Here is a 22,579-nt window from a genome sequence, read left to right as displayed (position 1 = left end):
GCCCCAAACCCGCCCCCCCCGGCACCGCCTCGTCTCGCAAGTGTCCCGGCTCAGGCACCCGAGCACCGCCCCTCCCCAGTTGACCTCCTTCGATTGGGCAGCGTTGCCCGCCAGTCAGAGGAGCGCCAGTCACCTATTGGGCATCGTTGATGGGTCTGGCGCGCCGCCCGCCTCCTTCGGGCTCTGGCGGCCGCTGATAGGCGGCGGCGGGAGCGGCCCTCCCCCCCCGCCCCCCTTCCCCGCCTGGGCCGTGGTCGGTGCCTGGCAGCCAGAGGGTCGGCGCCGCCATCGCCATGGGCACCCGAGACGACGAGTACGACTACCTCTTCAAAGGTACCGCCGCCGCCCGTGGGCTGCGCCGCACGGCGCCGGGGCGGCCACCTCTCTCGGCGGACCCGCGGCGGCGCTGGGCCCGGCCCGGCCCGCCCCGCCAGGCCGCGCTGCCCCGGGCCCGGGGCGGCCGCCGCGGCCTTTGTGCGCGGGGCGGCCTTGCGGGCAGCGCCCGGCGGGGCCCGGCCCGGCCGGGCCTGGCGCCGGGCTCGTTGCCGGCCCGGGGCGGGGGAGGAGCGGCGCGGGGAGAGCGGGGAAGCCCCCGCGGGCCTTCCCCGCCCCGCCGCGGCGGGGGCTGCGCGCTGGCAGCCGGGCGGTTGTGGTCGCCGGTGGCCGCGCTGGGAGTGCGGGGCTGGGATGGGGGAGAGGTTCCGGGCTTGGGCCGGGGGCTGGAGGGGAGGTGGGCTTCGAGCCGGGGGCTGTGCCCGACGGTGGTGCCGTTGGGGTGGGTGGGTCGCCCGAGAGATCGCCCCCGGTTTGGAGCCGGAGCTGAAAAAACTTCAGTGAAGGAGCTCCTCTCCTTTGCAGGCTGCTGACTGGACGCTAGTGTCTGAAGGCAGGAAGCTTAATGGTGTCAGTTTGGCTTTGCCTGGGGTTATTTTGATACTTCTGTCCCCGTACCGGTGACATTTTGGGTCGTCCAGCAGCTGCGTGCAGGGGTGGTGTGAGAAAATGGGTAACTGCTGGGTGGGTTTAGTGCCGCTCCTCTTGTGCTGGCTTGGGTCGGTTTTATTGTCGTTGATGTCCTGGATGCGTAGAGGTTGTTGCAGGTCGGTGTCCTGCGTGTGTAAGGGTGCTCAGCTGACCTTCTCTCCAGGGTCCCACAGCGTCCTTTGAGGCCTAAGGAATGGTGTATAAAGTGTTCACCTTCGTGTTCCCCCCCGTTTTACACTTGGAGTCCTGGGGTAACATGGCTGACACCCTTGGGTTCATCCAAAGAGTTCACTCTTACGAAAAAGCAAGGTTAACGTTGCTGCCTGTGAGTGTTCAGGAGGTCTGGGAGGGGGCTGAGGGTGCGCTTGCTGCCAGGAAAATTTCCCAGGAGTTTGATGTTGGGGCACGTACCTGAACCCTGACAAGGGCAGCAGCAATTCCACACTTGCTTGTTGGTGGAAGGAAAGAGCGTTACTCATCTTTTGGAACTATTTTATGGATGTATTTGCCTGTTTGGTGTATTTGTTGTATGGTCTTCAAGATAGTGGGGGGAAAAAAAAAAAACCTTATTTCTTGTCTGCCTATAAAGCAGAAGACTAGCCTCCAAAAATATGCTAAACTGTCTGGGTCTAAACTAGTTTCCTTCTGAAGTCGTTCCGCTGTCTGTTTCCCAAGTGGTTTAGTAGCCAGGAACTTGAAAGCCTGAAAATTTTGTATCTTTTTTCTTTTCTGTCTGTGAATAGTGAATTAGGTAGGCAAAGCTGCATTTATCTTTAAAAATGCTTATGCTGCTTTGAAATGCATTTTTAATTTTGTCTGGAGTGAAACTTAACCTAAAGCTATTTGGTCAGGAACCATGCTGTTGTGTTGATACTGCAAAGTAGCTTGGTGTGCTTCGTGACGCTTAGTGATGCACGGGGGAGAGAATTGTCCTTTTTTGTGTGTCCTTTGGGTAGGGGTAGTTCTGTAGTTCTGTGAATGTGGTGGTAGTTTTTTTTTTTTAATAAAAACAAATCCACAAAAAAAAACCCCTTCTCTATCTACTCATCTTTTCCTTCCGTCCTTATAGGCTTTTTGGGACTAGGCAAGAAATAATGAGCGTAAGTGGGACGAGGTCTCCGCTGTAGGACCATCTCCCCTTCCTTTCCCTTCTGCCCCCTGCAATAGCAAAATTAAATACCAAAGGGAATTGACATCTTGAAAAAAATAGCGCCCAGGGGTTTGATTGACTTCTGGTTTAGCCCCTTCCGAGCTACGTAGGTGGCTTGTGAACTCTCTTCTGTCAGGCATGTGTAGGGGTCAGAGGTAGAAATAATGGTGGAGGAAGGTTGCAGCCTGGGAAAATTTTTTAAAGTAAATTTAGGGTTTGACCACTTCCCCTATCACCTATTTCTAGAGGAAGATTGGGTGAACTCTGATTTTAGCTTTTATAGTTGCGCTTGTTTAAGCAATTTGCATCCTTGCATTGTAATATTATTTAGGATGACTCCAGTTGAATGCAGTGTTGCTTTAAAGTCACAGTTTTTACTTTTCTGTGTAGTGGAAGATCTGGAACTGCTTGTATAGGAACTTTTGCTGTTTAGCATGGATCATATTAATCAGCTTTGTGAAAAGTTCAAAAGGCAAAGAGCCCCATTTGTTGTTTGTCTCTTTCACGTCAAATATTGCCTGTAAAACAGGCATTCAGGGGTGAAAATGGCCCAGGAGTTTGTAGCAGCCGGTTCTGTGCGTAACTGGCTCGCTGTTCTGCCTGTTCCCTTGTTCCTGTCGTGTGTCAGCTTGTGCTTCAGGACCGGTCATTTCAACGGGGCTGCAGGAGAGAGGAGCGTTATTGGCTTATCAGGTCTAGCACACAGTAGGCAAAAACTAATTTAAGGTTTGGTGGCACTCTGGGGATGCGAGTGTGGTTATAGTCAAAGCTGCTCTGCTAAACTAATGCCTCTTTATCTGTATTCCCAATTTCCCTTTCTTCTGTTTGCATCCCAACAGTCAGAACCGCTCATTTTATTGATCACAACAAAATGTTGTTTGTTAACAAAATGACTGAGCCAACCTTTGGGAGAACAAGCTGAATTCTGTGCGCAGAGCTGCACAGAATAATGGGGCTGTGAGGATCTTGTGGATGTGTTTCAGTGATGTAACCCAAGCAAAGCCAGTGGTTCAGGGCTCTGTTCCCAATTAGTTTTGTCGCTGGGATGGTTAAAAAGCAAGAACTGTTCGTGATGAGTTTTGAATGGGCTGGATCTGGAATTGAATTCGTGACCTTTAATAGTTGTTAAAATATTGGAAGCCTTGTACCTATTAAAATGTGATCTGCACATTAATTTTCCTCTGAAGAAGATTAGCTATTATCAGTGTTTATTTTAAAAATTAAATTTGAGGTTGTGCAGATGTGTGCTGGCTCATGAAAAAGGAAGGAAAAACCACCCTTAGCAAAAAGAGCTTTGTTTTACCTTTGTGGGAATTTAGACTGCTCTGATTAGAGCTTAAGCCTAACAAAGGCTGTGCTTATTAAAAACAAATGCATGTCTCATTAGTCATCAATATCTGGCAACCTTATGTACTTAATATTTATAATGAACTCTGCTTATGTGGTCTCTGCAAGAGAGAGTCTTAATCTTCTTGGTTGTTCAAAAGAATATATTCTTTTTGCCAGATTAATGAACCAGTGTATCTAAAATTCTGCCATGAACTTGGTCCTGGTTTTTTTCTTTTTCTTACCCACAATGTATTGCCCTGGATTCTTCGTTCTGTCTTTCGCTTGCTTTGTACCAGCATCCCGAGGTGTGAGGCAGGTGTCCGGGGTGGTGGGATTGTGTTCTGCTCGGGCGGCTGTAGGTGTGTGTGTCGTGAGGCCCAACAAGATGTGGGAAGCGGAGCGATGATGGTGCCTGAGATCCAAATGCTTTGCCGTTGACGGACGGGTAACGTGGTGAGCAGGAACCCGCCGACGGGCACGGTGATGTGGTACAGAGAGGAAATCGGGAAAGGGTGAGGGAGCCGCCCCGTGCTTCAGGGTGTGTGTGTGGCACTGAGCGTGGCTGGCTTGTGTGCTCACAGCCGTCTGGTGGTGGTTGGTGCCGGTTATCGGTTCAGGTCACTGCCAGGTTAAGCATCTTTCCGTTACCAGTGCGGCCCTCAAGGCTTCATCGAGTCTGGGGAGATGTGTTTAGGGAGTATTCAGGCTCTTAAATCTGATTTGGAACTTTCTTTTCTACTCTGTTGAGACTTCTGCATTTGAACAGGCAGTGCTGTCAGATGCCCTGTTCCCAAATTTGGGAACTTTCCCAAGATCTAATCACTTACCTTCAAGGTTCTGGACTGTCTCCTTGCTCAGTTGCAATAGAAAATAAAAGTTTGTGGATTCTGTCTGCATGGGGGCTTCCAGTCTTTGCGTCTTTCTCCTGAAAACGAAAATGCTGGTTTAATGCTCAAGGTATTATTTACTGAGTTGGGATCTGGTTGCCGTCCTTTGTTACTTCTGCATCCAGTAACTTCTCAAAAATGCTCTTTTATAAGCTCTGCTGGAACGTGGAGCAGCCCAGTAAAGGGGAGCCTGGTGCTTTGCTGCCAGGTTGCAGCAGAGGTGAGTAACCAGCTGCGGTAGCGCAGGACCCTCTGAATGTTCTTCCTGTGACAGATGGAGTTAATGACCTGAGAGCCATTCGCGTGGTTTGTGTAAAGCTGGTAATTTTCAAATGCCAGAGGATGGGAGGTGGCTAGAACCTGCAGATTCACGAGGAGGTAAGTCCCTTCAGAAATGTTTGGAAGCTTCAGGGTTTTTCCAGGCTGGTCTAGTTTGGGTGGTGGAGGTTCTTACCTCCTTCTGGTTCTGGTCGGGGATTTGCTGTAGAGTACAGCGTCCTCCAAGCCAGCAGGTCACTGCGCAAGATGGGTGTCCTTTGGCCCATTCTTGGAACACCCTGTGGAATTAGTGATGAAAAACTGTTTGTCTGGAAAACAAAGCTAACAAAATCCTAGAGTTAGAACTCATAATAAAATCTTTTTTTATGTATCTGTTCTCATACCCTAAAAAATTGTTTAGACTCTTTGCCAGTGCAGGCAGAGCAGTGTGAGGCCCTGATTTAGGCTATCTGGGTGGGGAGTTGTGGCGCCTTGCCATGATCCACTGGCTGCCCATTCCTGCCTCTGTTGTATTTCGACCGTTCAGCTGTGCTAGCACAATTGTCTGTCTGTCTGTGCCGTCAGCCGGATGAAATGCTGCCGGGGGGAGTCCGGAGCGTTTCAGCGCTCTCCCCGCGCAGCTCAGGCGCTGTCGCAGCAGAGCAAGAGGGCTGCGGCAGGAGTTGGGGACTGTGCTAGCAGGGGTGGGGAGGTACGCGAGCTGGGGCAGTGTGCTGCCAGAGCTGTAGCCTGAAACAATGACCTGGGCAGAAAGAAGCTGTAATAACACTAAAAGGCGATTGTAGTCCTTGGCCCTGGGAGAACCCTGGTGAGCTCATTCTGGAAGTGTGGAATGAGAAGAGTCTTCTGTAATTTGGTGTGGAGGGATCAGGAATGTTTTCTGCCCATGCCTGCTTTTCTATATGAAAAACGGATCATATGGATGAGGAAGAGCACAAATCTGTACTTTGAACCAAAGCAGGAAATATTCCCAAGGTTGAAGAAGCCTCACTGAGGCGGCCTTTCTTCCTTCTGTTCAGCCAGGGTGCTGTTAGCTTGAATATCAGAGTCACGTATGGTCAGGATTTGCTCAGGCTAAGGGAGGATGGCTTTGTTGCTTTTAGCCTTGTTTCCCTTTAGTTATTTCTTGCTCTAGTCAGTAATACGGGGATTTAAGAAAATGTGTGTGGTTGCATTAGCTGCATAGGGAAGAACCTCGTGTGACAAATCTTGGTTGAGTTGTTGACGAGAAGGTCTCGTGGAGAGCCCGGTCTAGCGTGGCTGGGTATGAAGCAGCAGCCTGCTTGAGCAGGGCTGGCAGAGGTGTGCCTGGGATTAGCAGAAATCTTCAGCCCCAGAGTAGAGGGAAACTCCTACTGCAAGATGTATCTTTTTTTTTTTTTTTCCACGATTCCTTTCAGTAAAGCTGGGGTTTGTGTGCTAAAGATCTCTACACTAACATTTTTCTGTTAACATGGCAACACCTCGTGTGGAGGCAGATTTTTAGCTCTTCTTTTACTTCTCATGCAATCTACTAGAACTCAACTTGCCAGATGAAGTTCTGCTTTGCTTCCTATCTTGTTTGTAGTATCAAGCGTCTCCTGTTTCCCCCTTTTTGTGGTGAACTTATTTATGAATTAAATTATTGAAATAAAACACCCTGTAATACCCTAAAAGGGACTGCAAATAATTGTTTATTTACTGTATTTGTTGGGGTTTTTTTAAAAATAAAAACAGGGTAGGCTTATATTGTACACAGGCTTTTGCCAGGCAGACAGGTAGCCTGTTGTCATGTTCTTGACTGTAGTGTTTCTTAAAATGTGGGTTGCAGCCGCCTTCTGCAAAAGGTCGAGTGTGCACGAGACATCCAGTTACCTGTAATTACTGGCGGTGGCTTGAGGCCTCCAAAGCCATGTTTAGCTGTTGACAGTCGCTGTAGCAATTTCTGTCTCTGAGGAACTGAGCAGCTGCTAGCAGCACAAAGGCTTGGGGCTGTTTCGGGGCTGGGGAAGCAAGCTGTGAGTAGTAAAGTCTGAGGTGTTGTCAGCGTAACTTTCTCCTGTGTTTGTCTGGCTGTGCAACTCCTCTGGGTCCTGCCTGCAAAGCAGCATCGCAGCCAGGTAGCACCACTGCACTGTGTGAATGCTGATATGAAGAATTAATTTGGAAAATACTGTCTTTTCTTTCAGTTGTGTTGATTGGAGACTCTGGAGTTGGAAAGAGTAATCTTCTGTCACGTTTCACACGTAATGAGTTCAATCTGGAGAGCAAGAGCACCATTGGGGTGGAATTTGCCACCAGGAGCATCCAGGTGGACGGGAAGACGATAAAAGCACAGATCTGGGATACTGCAGGACAGGAACGATACCGTGCCATTACCTCAGCGTGAGTACCATGTCTTTGCTCAGACTAGCAGCAGAATTCCAGCAGAGATGGTACAGATAAATTTATGGGTAGAGACACATGACAAAATGATTACAACAGACTTCAGTGTAGATCCAAGTCATAAAGTAGCAAATACTTTTGTGTTCCTTGATTAATATAATGAAAGCACTTTTTAGATTCCAGTGATGCTATTATAGAAAAAATGACACCTTAAATCAAAAGTGTGGGAAATCGTTTGAGTCTTACGATTGGGGTTTTTTACCTGCCCTGGCTGTGCTATCTTCATCACGTGGAATGAGTGTCATTTCTGATGGAAGCTGAGTTCTGTTTGGCATCAAGTTTTGGTCTAGGCGTGGTAGCTTACTGTAATTCCCGTGGCTTCTGGTCTTCATTGCCCCCTCAATCTTGAGACTAGGGGTATTTTTAGGACAGTCTGCAGCCACAAACTCCCCTGAAATCTCAATGAATTAGTTACAGCCCTGAAAATTAGGTCCAAGAGTGCATGCTGAGTAACCAGTAAGTGGGAAGGCAACGGTGATAATGCTGACTCTACATCCCGATTTAGAACAGTGGTGCTGAGAAGCTTTCACGTACGGCACCTTGTTAATCCAGACAGTGTCTTAAGCTGTAACTTCTGTGTCTGTGTGTTTCTATGCAGGTAGTAGGCAAAAGTATTGTTTAGAGGGGAAAAAAAAAAACCTATTGGCAGCCCTCGTTATTCCAGGGCATATGCTGATCAATGAGGATAATTTTTTTTAGTGTTATGGATGTGTATCAGTTTTTAAAGGTACAACCTTGTTTCTGAATCATGCACAGGTTGAGCCATTTGTATTAAACTCAAGGTAAGGGGAACTTTTATCATTGAGGTAAAACAGGATAATGCAGAATAAATGGAGAAAAACAGAAGAGCGTGGAGCCCAAAGGGAATAATCTGCAGGGAACGAATGCAAAGCCAAAGTAATGCAGAAGCAGATGCAAGTGGCCACTTCAAATTGCATCTTGTCTATAACTGTTAGTGTGTTTGTCATAAAATTTTTGTGACCCTTAAATTGTTCTTACTGCTGTCAAAGCTTAGCAGGAGAACTGCTGGCTGAGTCTGGTTCGACAGCAGGCTTGGCCGACGAGAATCGGCGCATCTGTAGTCCTGTGATCCTGCTGCTCCCTGGTGCTGGCACGAGCTCTTGCTTGACACATCGCTGGGCCAGTTGAGCTGGCTGAGCCAGCGGGACGCCACCCAGCAGTGAAAAGTGAACGTTTTCTGCTGACGTGGTGCCCTGAGTTGGTTCAACGGCGTGTCGGACAGGTGCTGGCAGGGCAGAGGAGAAATGGTGGGATTGTGTGGGAGACGGATATGGTGGTTGTAGGATTGCTGAGGTGGATTGGCTTGTGCTGTCCTGAGCCCTTGGCTTGCAGGTCCCAAACCTGCACTGAGGGAACAAACTCCATCTTGGATTACAGGCTGGTGGGTAAGTGTCACTATAGCCCGGAGTCCCCCTCTTCAATTTTTAAGACGGAGAGGAGGTATTTGAAAGAGCAGCAACAAATACTGGCATTCTACTAAGGACTGTTTTCCTAGTAGAAAGATAAGTTATAACTTCATGAAAAGCTTCTAGCAGCACCGATTCTGAAATGCTTTGTGAGTTTTCTTGCACACTGTTTTAGCAGACCAAAGATGAAGATGTCACGGCTGTCACCGTCTCTTCAGCGTTTTTTTACCTACGTTGGAATTTTTCAGGAATGCCATTAAAACCCCCCAGCATTTGGAACTTTAAAAAGCCTAAGAAAGGGTATTTGCATCAGCACAGCTTTGTCCAAAGTGGGGGCAGTGTTTTTAACTTGTCAGTGGTAAGCAGTGTAGCCGAGCCAGGCGCCAGGTCCGTTGGGATGCCTTGGGCAGAGCTCTCTAAAGGAATGTGCCTTCTGGTTTCAGGTATTACCGCGGTGCTGTTGGGGCTCTGCTGGTCTATGACATTGCCAAACACCTCACCTATGAGAACGTGGAGCGCTGGCTAAAGGAGCTTAGGGATCATGCGGACAACAATATTGTCATCATGCTGGTGGGTAACAAGAGTGACCTCCGCCATCTGAGAGCTGTCCCCACCGATGAGGCCCGGGCTTTTGCAGGTTTGTAGACAGTGTGTGTTCTGGCTTGGTGACTCTTGGTGATGTTGGTGCAAGCTGTAATCGCGCTCTTGTTGTCCAAGACTGAACTTTTACCTCAAGTTTTCTTTTTGACCCTAAAAGAAGCATGCAAGATTTTTTTAAAAGTGAAAATATCTATGCTTGTTAAATAGTGTGTGTGGCTGGTGGGTTTGATTTTGGTGGGTTTTGTTGTGTCTTTTTGTTTTTTTAAAAATCTGGTGGTAGTACGTGTTTTTGAAACACTGTCCTTGAGCTGCCTGATAGCTGAAGATTAAACACTTCCTCTAGCAAGGCTAGAAACAGCGTGTTCTAGAAACACTATCAACATGTAGAAGCTAAAATGTCACAACATAAATACAAAATATCACAACACGGAATGTCTTTCCTTCCTTCCTAGAGGCCTGGTTTTACTGAGTACGCAGCAATGGGGACAGCTGCAAGTGAACCTTCTCTTAGGTGGTGTAGCTCCTGCTCCAGAGCACTGGTGCATATAGCAGTGTCATCTAATTTCCTTTAAATGCAGTGATCATCAGACTTGGAGATTATGAGTTGTTGGGAGAAGTTAAGTGGGTTGTGTGAGCTGCTGCCACTGCATTACTCGTGTCTCTTCCTTATCTTGCAGAGCACTGGTCAAATACTCTTTTGCCCTTATAGGCCTGAGGGACGTTCAGCTTACTCTGTGTGGCTGTCGAGCTTGGAGGTGCAATTTAAATGATTAGTCTTTAAAATCCTTCTAGGAATATTACTAGGGCTTGTTTAAACATGTTTTCAGAAGCGTGCTAGGGAGCAAGTACCCTGTGGTTGGCACTTTAAATTTTCAGATGAATGAGAAGCGAAGTCTATAGAAGAGAAGCAAAACCAGTTAGCGGGTATCCTGGATAGTGCCTTGCTTGGGTCACTGCATTCAACACCTTATTTTTTGCCCCTGGCTTCTTACTAAGAATGTGTTAAATAGCTAGTGATGGATGGGACAGGCGTTGCCATTTAAGCTCTGTGTCTGAAATTTGCCTGTTTCTGGGCGGGTGGTACAGTGCCATTCTAGGTGTGATGTTTGGGTGTTAATCACAATCTTTTTTTTTTTTTTTTTTAAAAATAAAAAATATACATGTCTTGCATTGTAAGAGGAAAGAAGAAAATAGCCTGTATTCCTAGGGGTTCTATTGTAACATGGAGGCGGGGTCTGCTTAGGAACATTTATCTTTTTGGGGTTGCAGTGGAGAATCAAGACTTCTGTTGCAGCCAACATGCTTTTGCCTGTGCTCCTGCACAAGGCACTTCAAGGTGTGATCTGTAGCTGGGTGAGAATAATATTGTATTGCTTGACTGAACAAGGGCTGCAGTGAGGAAAATATTCTTACGCTGTGGAAAGGCAGTGGTCAAAGGTGACACCGCTGAAACATTAGCACCTAAATAAATGGTGCACCAAGTTGTTCCTAGTGTAACAGGGGAAAAAAAAACCCAAACCTGTCCCCTGGCTGATTTGGCCTAAAAATAAAGGTGAAAACCTCAAAGTAAAGGTGAAATAAAGTGCTATTAAAGTTTTTAACTGGAACCACTTGTTATTTATTACAGAAAAAAATAACTTATCTTTTATTGAAACGTCCGCTCTGGATTCAACAAATGTAGAAGAAGCGTTCAAGAACATCCTTACAGGTATGGCTGGTTACGGATTCAGGGGATCTCCTGAGGTGGTGGATCTTCTTCACGGGCACATTTTGCAGTTACCTAGAGTGTGTTGGGAATGAATGTTGGAAATGATGGTTAGTTTGCAAGGCTTCTAATCTTACCTTTGTGCTCTGCCTCCCACCCCACACGTACCTTTCTGCCCAAGAATCTGGAGGTTTCTAGACTCCTGATGTTGCATAAATTCAAGCTATTGCAATGGCACTGTCTGTGCCTACACAAAATCTAGGCAGTGAAGCCAAAGCTGTGGTAGAAAGTTAAATGTTCCGGTGTGTTCTCTTGCACCAAAGCAGACTGGTGCGTAGTAATTTTGTCCAGACTACTGAACTCTTGTTCTCGCCTGATGGCAAGGGTTGCGGGTGACGGTGCAGCGACAGCACAGCTCCATGCAGGCTGCCTCCTGGGAACGGCCTTGAAGAGTCCCAGGAATTGTCTGAGAACATGATAGTGGTCACAGGCCAAAATGACGCCAGGGCTTATGATTTCCACCGCCCAAGGATGTTCCTCAGCCTGTATAGCTGCTGTAGATGTGGCTGCTGAGTGCACAGTGTCCGCTTGCAGCTTCAGACTTGCTGTATGTGTGGGAATGCTGGCTCATGCAGTAGGTCCCCTGCATGTAGCTTCAGAGCTATTCCAGGTAGTAGTACTGTACTACTTGCTTTTTTCCTCTTTCAGACTGGGGCTTAGAATTTCCATTCTTTAAGATGGAGCTTTTGCCTGCATGTGTTTTGTTGGCCCTTACACATGAGGCCTAGGATTCACCAGTTAAGCTTTATTACTGTAGGTACACCAGCAAGTCCTCCTTACCGTGCTTAGCCACGGCCAGAGCAGCTCTGTTCGTAGGCTCACGGGGATTTCCAGCTGGTGTTTTGCAAATTTGAGCTGAGCACTCACTTGGCCTCTCTGGAAGAGCGCGGCTCTGTTCTAGGCTACATGCAGCGCCTGGGGAACTTGCTGATTTCCTTCAGAGTGAGGTTGGCCAAGAAGTGCAAGTTGTACGGTCGTGAGGTAGGAGAAGGAGGAAGGGTTGAAGTGGTGAAGATATGTGCTGTGAGGTATGTAGCCTACAGACAGCAGAAGTGGGACAGAGCAAGAGAGGTGCTTAAAATAAGCACTGCTCATCTCTGTGTTGTTGCTTCAGTTGGGGTGGGTAACTTTTCCCAAACTAGGGGTTTGGCTTAATCTTACTCTGATTTTAGTTAGACGTTAGTTTGTGTAAGTGTGTCAGCACTGTATGCTTCAGCACTTTGTGCTCCAGCGGATGTATTATTCTGGCACCGCTCTGAGGTGACTGCACTGGGTAGCTCTGTGCCTGAGCTGCTACTCAGAAGCAAGAGTCCTGGGAAGCATGGTGTTGTCACCCCCAAGGGTGTCTGAAAGTAACCAGCGTGGGCCTGCAGGACTGCTGAATTGGAGCCACGACAAACTTGAGCATCTCTGCTTTCAGAGACTCTGCCTTCTGCAGTAGTTGTATCTCAAAATACTGCTTGAGGTGACAGGGAAGCTGATGTTTCAAAGCATCGTCTTCCACTCCTAAAATGAAGTAACTGGTAATTGGCAAAGAACCCTTAAAAATCATACCTGAATAGGAAAAGGGCTGTCAAACAGGTATTGGATTACTGTTCTACCTCTGTCTGCCCCATGAGATCTGAATCTTGTCCTGAAGAGGGAAAATTGCCATATAATTTGTCAGTATGTGTGTTCTGCCTCTTGAAAACCTAAGATCCAGACAATGAGTGTGAAGAGCTGGCAAGATCCAGTTCCTGACTATTGTTTACCACAGCTGAGTTCTAGACCAGTAACTGTCAGTATAGTCTCACCCCTGTACGCTGTTTTGTGAAGTTCTGGCTAATTTACATGCCCCACAATATCTCAAGATGAGCATTTTCTGAGCTTTATTGTGACCTGATGCTGATTTCAGTTAAATGAGAGCGGGCCTTTGTTCTGGTTCTACTTGATTATCGGGAAGGGTCTGGTGTATGTTGCTTATTGGATGCTGTCCAAAGAATTGGCTTCGTATTTTTATTTCTTGATTATGTGTGAATGAGAGCCTGTTACTGGGACAAAAGCTGAGTTTTAATGTGGTGAATCCTGTCAGGCAGGGTCTTTTAGGTATGCAGGGAAGCAGTGAGAAATCTTGGGATCACTAGGCCTGGTGCTGGCCGACTCTGTTGGTACCAGAAACGTGTTGCAATTAGAGGAAGGTGACTGGGAAGAGGCAGGCAGGAGAAAAAGGACAGCCAAGCTGCTCCTCTAAGTGAAAAGTCTGTCAGACTAGGAATGGGTTGTGTTTGCTGCCCAGCAAGATTTGTGTTATTAGAGCTACTGCTGAAGCAACTGGAGAACGTTGCTGTTGAGACAGAGCTGTAGAGACCACCTGGTGCCCGAGCTGGGAGTGGGTCTTGCACAGGGCAGCATTACAAGCAGATTCACTGCTGTCTGTGACAGCTGGCTGGATCTGAGGCAACTTGCCGAGTGCTTTCTGATGGTATCCATGGTTTTACTGCCCTGAGCATAGCTCAGCAGTCACCATCCATCCTGTCTTCCCTTGCAGTGTTGTCCTGAGACTGACCCCGGGTAGGGAAGATGGCCTAAGGTTACCCTAGGAGAGAGCCCTAATGCGGTCTGCTCTAACAGATCAGACCCTCAGAGAGGCAGAACTTGAGCTGAGGTCAGGCCTTGGCAAACTGAACTCAAAACGCTCTCTCTTAGCAGCCTCCTGGGCTCCCAAGGGATACAGTAGGGATGTGGCTAGTAAGACTGAGTAGTCCTGAAAATGTTATTTCTAAAGTGATTACCTGGGGGGAGAGTCCTCCTTCTAAGGGAGGAGAAGAAACCTGGGAAAATGTGTTGTGTAGAGCTGGGAGCAACCACAAGGGACTTGGAGGAGGGAAGAGGGTGGGAGCAACAGGACAGGAGTTTCCTTACTGGCCACCAGTTTGAGGGATCACTAAAGACTGGAGAAAACCCCCACAAAATTAAACAAAAAATCCCAAACAGACACTACCCCAAAGAAAAGAGGGCTTGGCCATGACTCTGAACAGCTAGTACTACCATACACCAGTGACTGTGAAAGAAAGGGGATGTGACAATCTCTGTACAGCAAAAAGAGCTGAAGGTAGCCAATGACAACGAGATCGGTCTTGGGTTAAAGGTTTCTGTTTTAAGCAACGTAAATATGTGCAGCTTTTTGGAAAAAACCAACCAAACAAAAACAAACTAAAAGCATAAACAAACCCCACGTAGTCCCCCATGATTTTTAATCCTTACTAAAGACTTTGGGTGTTGCTGCTCTGAGGCTGTGGCTGTATGAATGTGTCCATAATATTTACTGCAGACTTCCAGGGAGGTACTTGCCCTTTTCCTGTCTCACAATGGAGGGAAGTTGGAACAAGGGCTTTTAGTCAGTGAAATAAGTAATTTAAAAACCTTTCAACTTAAATTATTTCTACTAACTATGCAGTTGAAATGGTTTGTTTCTGAAAGCTTTTAACCTGGCAGTCTCTCCTCGGCGGCACTGCTTTGTGGATGTGTGTGCTTTCAGGCCTAAATTAATTAGAGTCAAACAAATTAATTCTCTCAGGAAAAGCATTTTCGGATCAATATGGGGCTTTATGGAACCATGTGGCTTTTTACTGTCGTAGGTGGGAAAACTGATTTGTGGCAGAGAGGAGCAGGCGTTTCTGTCACTCGGTAGTAGCAGCTGGCCAGAAGCTGAAGTGCGAAATAGGTACCATCATTGCTGCTGCGCAATGGCGTTGTGCAAGCATCCTGTTGATTGTTGCTTCTAGGTTGTGTTGCCTGTTTTTTTTTTTTTTATCAAAAATAAAATGATTCCCTGTTTCAGAAATGAGCATTCCTGCTCCTTTCTCATTTAAAAAGCCTTTTAGTAATACCCATGTTCATGGAGTCCTTGAAAAAGAACGTGATAGGAAGCACTGTTGTGGAAGACAGCGAGGAATCTTGTCTTAATAACTTTTCCAGACAGAGCTGGTGTGCCCGTTACAGAGCTGGAAAGCCAGCCAGCTGTTACATGCCACAGCTGGTCAGGCTAGATTCCCTTTCACAGCTCTCAAAACCTTCTCATTCTTGGGTTCTGGCATCTCCTTTGACAGCTTGCTCTGACAAGTGCCCGTGCTCCGTCGGAGGTGATGTCTTCGTGGGCTCTAACAAGTCTGTTCTCCTTTCAGAAATCTACCGCATTGTTTCGCAGAAGCAGATTGCAGACCGGTCTGCGCACGACGAGTCTCCTGGCAACAATGTGGTTGACATCAGCGTCCCACCAACCACCGACGGACAGAAATCCAACAAACTCCAGTGCTGTCAGAACCTGTGACCTCCTGTAGATGACTCTTGTGCCCTTCACTTCGTCTGTGCTTCATTTAGAAACTTGTGTGCACTTCTTATCTCCTGTGATTCCGTGACTCCCTCTTCCCTCCTTTACCCCATTCCCAAGTCCCCCGTTTCATCTTAGAGCTTTAATTGTAGGGCTAACATTCCCCTGCCTCTGAAATCCCCTTCAATGTGGTGACTTTTGGGCTTGAAATGTAGGCACTGATCTGATAGACATGTTTGTGTTGGAACATCTGCTGCTGGATATTATCCCATGAAACACTCTCCTCAAATGGTTTTTACATTTTTTTTTTCTGAGAGAGAAGCCATGGGGACTTGACTATAACAGTTGAAGAAATAATAACTACATTTAGGTGACAAGGTGTTTTCCTCCCGTAGTCAGCTATTTTTTTTCTTGTGTTTCTGTAAACATGGGGGAGAAATTAAAAGAAAATAGCTATCCTACCAAATGCTCTGTTTTCTGTCCTGGTAAAGTCTCACAGTGAGGTTTTTAGTGGCTGCACACACATAAGCAAGCTGTTGAAAATAACATTACTTATTGTGTAATTACCCCTAATACAGTTAGTCTGGCTGTGTAGTTTACTGTTTCCTGCTTGAGAAGTCTTTCTCTATTCTTGTTTTATTTGGGAACAATGAAGTACGTCTGCATTGCTTTCTGCCACCAGGAATGCCTGTGCTGCTTGCGCAGGCTTTATGAAGTGGCTTAATATTTATTCATGGCTTATGTTAATCAGTTAACATTTATTGTACAGTAAGTGCCAGCATATTGATTTCAGAAACGTTTTGCAGCCTGTACAAGGAGGCTTATTTTGTACCGTAGATCAGTGTCTGAAAGCAGGATCTTCTATAGTTCCATGATTTTTTTGCATGCTGCTTTTTCTCTGGATCTCTCCTACCCCTGTTTGAGTGAGTGAAGCAATATTTTTCCATGTCATGTATATACCTGCACTTGTAAGGGTTTTGGTTGTTGTAGAGAAACACAATACTTTATACATTTTGTAAAACTTCTGCAGAACCATAGCATCTTGAACTTTCTCTTCTATGATCTTTCACTGTTGACCTTGTGCATAATCTTCTTGACCTCTACTAAAATGCATAATATTAAGATTTCACATAATAACTACTAACCTGTTGTTTTCTTCTTGCTCTGTTTTACTGAATTGCAGACTGTAATTCTCAAATGATTGTACTTCACCTGATGTAACAGATGTGTCATCAGCAGGGCTAACTACTATAATACTTTGTTTTGCTGAATGGGAAGAATGTTATCACAACATGTGTAGTCAGTCTCTTGCTAGCTTGTGGGAATCTTCTGTGATGGCTTTTCGTCGTTCACTTGCTCTTACACACTTGCATCCCCTCCGGTATGTGCTGACTGTTATGATGAGGCAAATACTGGGTGGAGCTATCTGAAGGAAGAGCTGGAGACCATCTGCTGCTCTCTGAAGGCTAGTGAAGCAATTGGCAGTGAATTTTTGCTCTGTATTCTGAGACTGTGCCTCACTTGGTGAATCCTACGTGCGCATTAGTGAGTTGATTTTCCTTTTCTGATACAAAGCAAATATGAAACTGTGAATTGTGCTCGAAGGGGAAATCTGACATTCCAGTCTCAACTGTTCTGTCTGGTTATGTAATAAAATTAAGGGCAGTTAACTCTGACGGCTTTTCTTTTATAAGATTTCCAGACCAATGCCTTTAATTTTGTACCGTACACACCTAGAGGGCTATAGTGCACAGCCAAGGGTGTGTGTGGTGCCTAGCGCTTCCACTTTTCAGCTTTGTTTAGAGGATACATTCGAGGTGAAGGGGTGCGTGCTTGCAGCCTGATCCCATTGAACGAGGCTGTGAATTCTTCTTTAGGCATCACAGTGCTCTGTCCCAAGGGTGTCCCGGTCCGGGAAGCACTTTCAGCGCGATGTATTTGCTTTAATAGCATCCTGTTGAGAGAAGGAGCAGCCGATGGGAACTAGAGATGTCTCCTTTTTGGTGGGCCTAGACCAGAATGTGATGTGCAGTCAGTATTTAGAAGGCTGGCAGGTGAGCACCCCATTAGAGAGAACAGCAAATTCTGAGATACTGAAAATATTTCATTCAAGAACAGGTGGGCACTTAATTTTTGAACGAAACTTTTTATAAATAAGTGAGTTGAATAGTGTGAGGAGGAGTCATGCTGTTAAGAAGACTTATTAGTTCAGGGTGATGTATTAACGAGTTTACTCTGCAACTTCTGTCTTAACATGAAGCTTCTAGAATCAATGTGGCCTGGTATAAGCAGCTGAGAAACAGTTTAGTCACTTACTTGTCTCTTACAAGAGATTTTCTTTAGGCTTTGGCTTTGTGTAAGGCTTTCGACTTTGCCTCAGAGGCCCAACGAAAGGTTCATGTCTAGGGTTTAAGTGCTGTTGAATTATATGGTGTTGAAGAGACTGTGCACAGCTTCGTTGTGCACTGACCAGAGCCTGCCCAGAGCAGGGGGATCGTGGGCCCCCTCTGTTCATGCTGGGGGGGCTGGGCTGGTTTTGAGCTCTGTTGTGTGACAGGGAAAGGCCTTTTGCCGCGGGACTGTTTGGTGTACGCGAGGTGTGGGAAGCCTGTGTGTGTGCACGCGCGTGTGCACACACGTAGCGCACGTGAGCACTGTGAACGGCAATGTGGTTTTTCTGCTGTGGTTGCTCGGTTTGTTACACCGGGTAGCGGCTCCTTCCCGGACTGCTGTGCTGCTCTCTGGGCAGCTGGCGACGCAGCGCTCCGTGGGGTCGGGGCGCTCTTGCCTAGACCGAGCACAGGGCCGTTGGTGCCAATAGAAAAAGGACGGTGGACTGTTTCTACCTGGTAAAACCATCTTCCTGTGCCCAGACAGGAAAATGCTTTTGCACTTCAGGACCCTGGTGTCCTGCTGAAAGCGTGGTGCGCTCCTCAAACTAGAGCTACAACCCAACCCGTGTTGGTGATGGCTGCTGCAGTTGCAGAGGGGAAGACTTGGAGGAATCCTGAGGAAGCTTGAACTGTTGAAGAGCTGACACTCACGGAAGCTCTCCAACAGGCCTGGCTCCTTAGCCATGCTTTCCTGGTGTGAAAATAACAGTTAAATGTAACCTCACCTGGACGGCTCGCTGGAACTTCACTAGCTCTTTGTCTCTCCGTATTACTGTCGGGAAAATAGGAAAGCTTCCAGGTCTCTTCCATCTGCTGTAAGAGGTTTGAGGGCAGAACAGGGCTTATGTAAAACTCCCGATGACAGGAAAGCTGCCTGTGAAAGGAGCATGTGCTGTTCTGGCTTTATTTGGATGTTCGGGATGACTTTTCATTTAACTATTGAATAATAACACTAAAAAGCACGGGGTGCTTAACACCCAGCGTCAGTAATATAAGCCTCTGTGGAAGGCTCCTGCTGATATTCAGAACAGGTCCTCCAATGCAGAATTAGACAGGAGCCTTTTCTGCCAGCTGCCATGTTTATGGGGAGAGTAAAGGCCAAAATTGACCTATAAAAGTGATTTGGGGGTGAGCACACACACAGGTAATTGGTAAATAAAGTCACTGGGTAGACAATCTCAATCTAACTTCTCTTCCCGTTGAGTCAGATGCTTACAGACTAGATGAGTCAAAGCCTGCGATGCCCACCAAGAGTTTGCCTGTAGCCTGCACAGGACAAGGAAGTTTGGTTCATAGGAAAGTTTTAAAGCTCTGTACTTGTTTAAGTGTAAAAACCCTGTCAATGAGTGACTGCGTGCTACTTTGTAAAAAGATTTCGTGTGTGTGCGTGCTGCAGGAACCATCAAAATGGGGTAGAAGGAAAAGGCGCTATGATCCCTTTTTCCCCCTGTCGCTGCTTCTCAGCACTTGTAGCAGGTTGGAAGCAGTAGCAAGAGTGGTGCCTCCTGGAGATCCCCCCTGTTTGGGTGCTGTTCTGCTAGATCACTCGTAATGACCCCGCAGTACGTGGAAAGGCTGGTGATGGGGTATTCTTGTGCGAACGGGAGCGAGCTCTCAGGTGGACATGCCGGGATGGTAAGGATTGGTCTGTGCCTTTGATTTGAGTAGGTCACTTACCAAAAGCCGCTTGGGAAAACGTACAGTAGGTATTTTCGCTTCCTGATGCTTTGATTCCTGCATGCTGTACTGTTCCAGAAGTTGTGATCTGTTTGTGGGCTGTTAATGGCTGAGTCTCACCTGTGCTTAGTGATAGTTTCCCTTCCAAGCATGAAGGAAGAACTCGCTTAGAGGTTCTGGACTCTGTGGAAGAAAAAAGATCCTGATGAAGTGACTCAGTCACTTCGGGAGGCCTTTTTCCTTCATAGGAAAAACAGTATTAAAGGTGCGGGCCTGAATTTCAAAGAAGAAAAGAAAAATCAGACAGAGGTGAAGACTAACAGTTCCTCAAGTAAAATACAGTGAGTCAGGGCTGAGGTTGGATTCTCTTGACTTGCGGACTCTTAATGGAGTCTTAATAGATAATCCATTTTGAATGGTGATTAATGGAATGTTTCCATGAAATGAGTATTGCCAGGGCTGCACTTTCAATAAATAACAGTAATTCTTATTTTAAACTGGTCAGATAATGCACAATAGTGTTGTCTGTCAGGCTTTGTAGGCTATAAATAGCACTGGATCTTTACGCAACCCAGAAGAGAGGTTCCTTTCATTTACTTTTATTCCTGGTTTCTGTGTTAAGTGCAATTCACTCTGTAAATATACCCCTCATTTGATTTTTGTGCATGGTTATGATGTATTGTGGATATAAAGATTGCCAAATCATCCCGTGTGTGTAAAATTCTGTTCGAAACGCAATTGTAGAATAAGGTGGGGACAGAGCTTTGGACCTGGCACCGGCGGTCGGTACCAGGGCAGGTAGCGCTCAGCCCGGGGCCGGGCCCCTGCGGGGAGCGTCGGCCTCCGCTGCGGCCCGGAGCAGAGGTTCTCGAGCGGGCGCCTCCCACCGCTTCGGGCCGCGGCGTCAGCCGTCCGCGGGGTCCCGGTGCCCTCTCGCCCCCCGCGGCAGCCGGCGGTCACTGCCTGCTCTGGTCCCTGCTCCCGGAGAGCCAGGACACGGCCCGCGGAGGGGGGGCACGTCCCGCTGCCCCTCCGCGGAGCGACGGAGGAGCCCGGTCTGGAGACCAGCGGGTAAGGCCGGAGGGTAGGGCTGTGGGAGGGCCGCGGCCGCGCCGGATCCTCCCCGGGGCGCCCTTCCGGCCGTGGCCTGAGGGCAGGAGGCACCGGTCGCCCCCGCGCTGGCCGCCCTTGGCCTCGCGTCGCCGCGGCTGGGGGCGAGGGGCCGCCGCCTTCCCTGACGGGGCCGCGCTCCCCGCGCTGCCGGGGAGACCCTGAGGCGGCGGGGGCGGGGCCGGGGTGGGGCGGAGCGTGCGTGCGTGCGTGCCCTTGGGCGGGGCGCAGCCGCCCTACCGAGTCACTATTGGCTGGCGGCTGTTGCCAGTGTGGTCGCGTTGCGACGCCGACCGGGTTCCGCGCTGGCGTCAGCTCTAGTCCCGGCACGGGGATTGGCGGGAGGCGACGGCGCCTCTGTGAGGGCGGGCAGTGGCGGGTGGGCGGTGCCCGGCGGCCGCAGGAGCCGGTGATGGGGCGGCGCGCGCCGCGCTGAGGGGCCGCGGGCGCCGGGACCGCAGGTACCGGGTGGGGCGGGGCGGGGCGGTACCTGCGGGGCGACGGGGGTACCGGCCGGCCCGGCCCAGCGCTCCGCTCCGGTCCCGGCCGGGGGCCGCTGGCCTGCCAGCTGCCGGCGGCGGGGCCGGGTCGGGCCGTCCTCCGGTGCGGGGCTGCGGCGGCGGGAGCGGCGTCCAGGGTGGGCCGAGGCGGTCGGGCCGTGGTCTGGCCGCCCCGGAGGTGGGGGCCCGGGAGCCGTGACAGCCTTCCCGGTCCCCCAGCCCGGTTTAGGGGCGGTGGTCCCCGCCGGAGGGCTGTCCTTAGCGCCCTGGTGTCTGGCAGCGTCCCGCCGGCCGTGCCCGGGTGCCGGAGCCGTGCCTTGGGCCGCGCCGCGGGCGCTCGTGGGGGATGGCTGACCTGGCCGCGCTCGCCGCAGCCGCTTTCCCGGGAGCAGCGTGGCCTCTCTGGCACGGGCAGCTGGGGCCGGCCGCTCTGCCCGGGTGGCTGTGCGAGCCAGCTGGCCCCAGGCTACCGGGCTGGTTCACCGAGTGTTCGCCTCCAGCGCTGCGCGCCGAGCGAGGCCGTAACTGCCGGCCTGGCGGTGCCTCCGCCGCCTGCTGAAGGCAGAGCTGCGGCCCCTTCCCGCGGGGCTGCGGCCCCTTCCCGCGGGGCTGCGGCTCTTCCCGGTGGAGCACCGGGGCGGGCTGACAGCCATCCCTTGCGTGGAAGAGCTAGGGGTGCGGGGTAGAAACTGAGCCTGGGAGAATGTTGCAGGCCTGGAGGTTTGGAGCAGCAGGTTTTTTGTATCTGTTGGTCAGACTTTGTTTGCACAGGTATAAGTAGTTATTAGGAAAGATTTCTGTGCAAGCGGAGTCCTATGCCTGTTTTTTCCTTCTCTTTTGGAGTGTTACTGGCTCTTGTTCTAATGCATATTTTTGATCTGCTGAGCACTGTGTGGCATGACAGGGAAGGCTCTGTCTTGCAGAGCTTGTTACAGAGCTTTCCCAAAAGAATGAGTTCAGTGTCACAGCAAAACTGAAGAACTTCCTACAGTTATGTGTTGGAGCACCAGCTGTCCTTGTGGTGTAAGATTAGAGTTTGACTGACTTTTGTTAAACTGGGACCTATAAATCTCCCTGTCATTTAAACCAGTTTTATTGAGGCAACTTAACTGCTAGCAACAGAGGCCAAACCTGCTGGTTTGTGGCATTTGTCTGAGGGACAAGACTGTGGTTTACGTGCAGGAAGATGATTGTGACATTGGAGGTACTTTTCTCACGGTCTCAAACATTTGCTTTTGTCATATAAGCATGTTCTCTATCTGATCGGGTGTCTTGGTTTGAAAGACAGGTGTCTGCTGAGGAAGGCAGGAGCCTCCCTTGAAATGGAAAATGCAACCGCCTTCCCTCCAAATTATTATAATTTTGAAATTAAGGGGCCTTCAGGCAAAGATATGGGGAATAGGAATTACAGTTCTTTACTTATATATATAACACAAGGCAGGGAAAAAAACCCGACCCACTGGTTTACACTGACAGAGTCAGGAATACAACCTGACCCCCTGTTAGGGTGGCAGTAGCAGTCCGATAAGATGCTGGCTGCAGTCCTCCTGAAGCGATGGATGTAGTTCTGTGGAAGCAGCAATCAGGTAAAAGGGTCTGGTCTTCCTCCGAAGGTCCAGTGGTAGGTAGGTAGCTCTTGTCCTCTGGAACTCCAGTGGGGGGAAAAACTCCTCTGAGAATCCAGTGGAAGAAGGCTGCTAGGGTGTTCGAGATCGCTATTTTTATTTAGCATGGACTGCTTGGCT

At 48.8% G+C, this 22,579-nt stretch overlaps 1 protein-coding gene across 1 annotated transcript; it reads left to right on the top strand.

The window, feature by feature from the left end:
• Window positions 1-259: 259 nt before the first annotated feature.
• Window positions 260-19,929, top strand: RAB11B (RAB11B, member RAS oncogene family). The gene is made up of 5 exons (XM_086477656.1): window positions 260-333; window positions 6,798-6,993; window positions 8,924-9,117; window positions 10,708-10,788; window positions 15,009-19,929. Exons 1-5 carry the CDS (start codon window positions 294-296, stop codon window positions 15,152-15,154), a joined length of 657 nt encoding a protein of 218 aa, XP_086333782.1. The 5' UTR covers window positions 260-293; the 3' UTR covers window positions 15,155-19,929.
• Window positions 19,930-22,579: the final 2,650 nt, after the last annotated feature.

This window comes from Leptosomus discolor, chromosome 24 (assembly GCF_034619465.1).
Source record: "Leptosomus discolor isolate bLepDis1 chromosome 24, bLepDis1.hap2, whole genome shotgun sequence".
Taxonomy (NCBI): Eukaryota; Metazoa; Chordata; class Aves; order Leptosomiformes; family Leptosomidae; genus Leptosomus; species Leptosomus discolor.
This window is presented reverse-complemented; position numbering and strand designations above follow the sequence as displayed.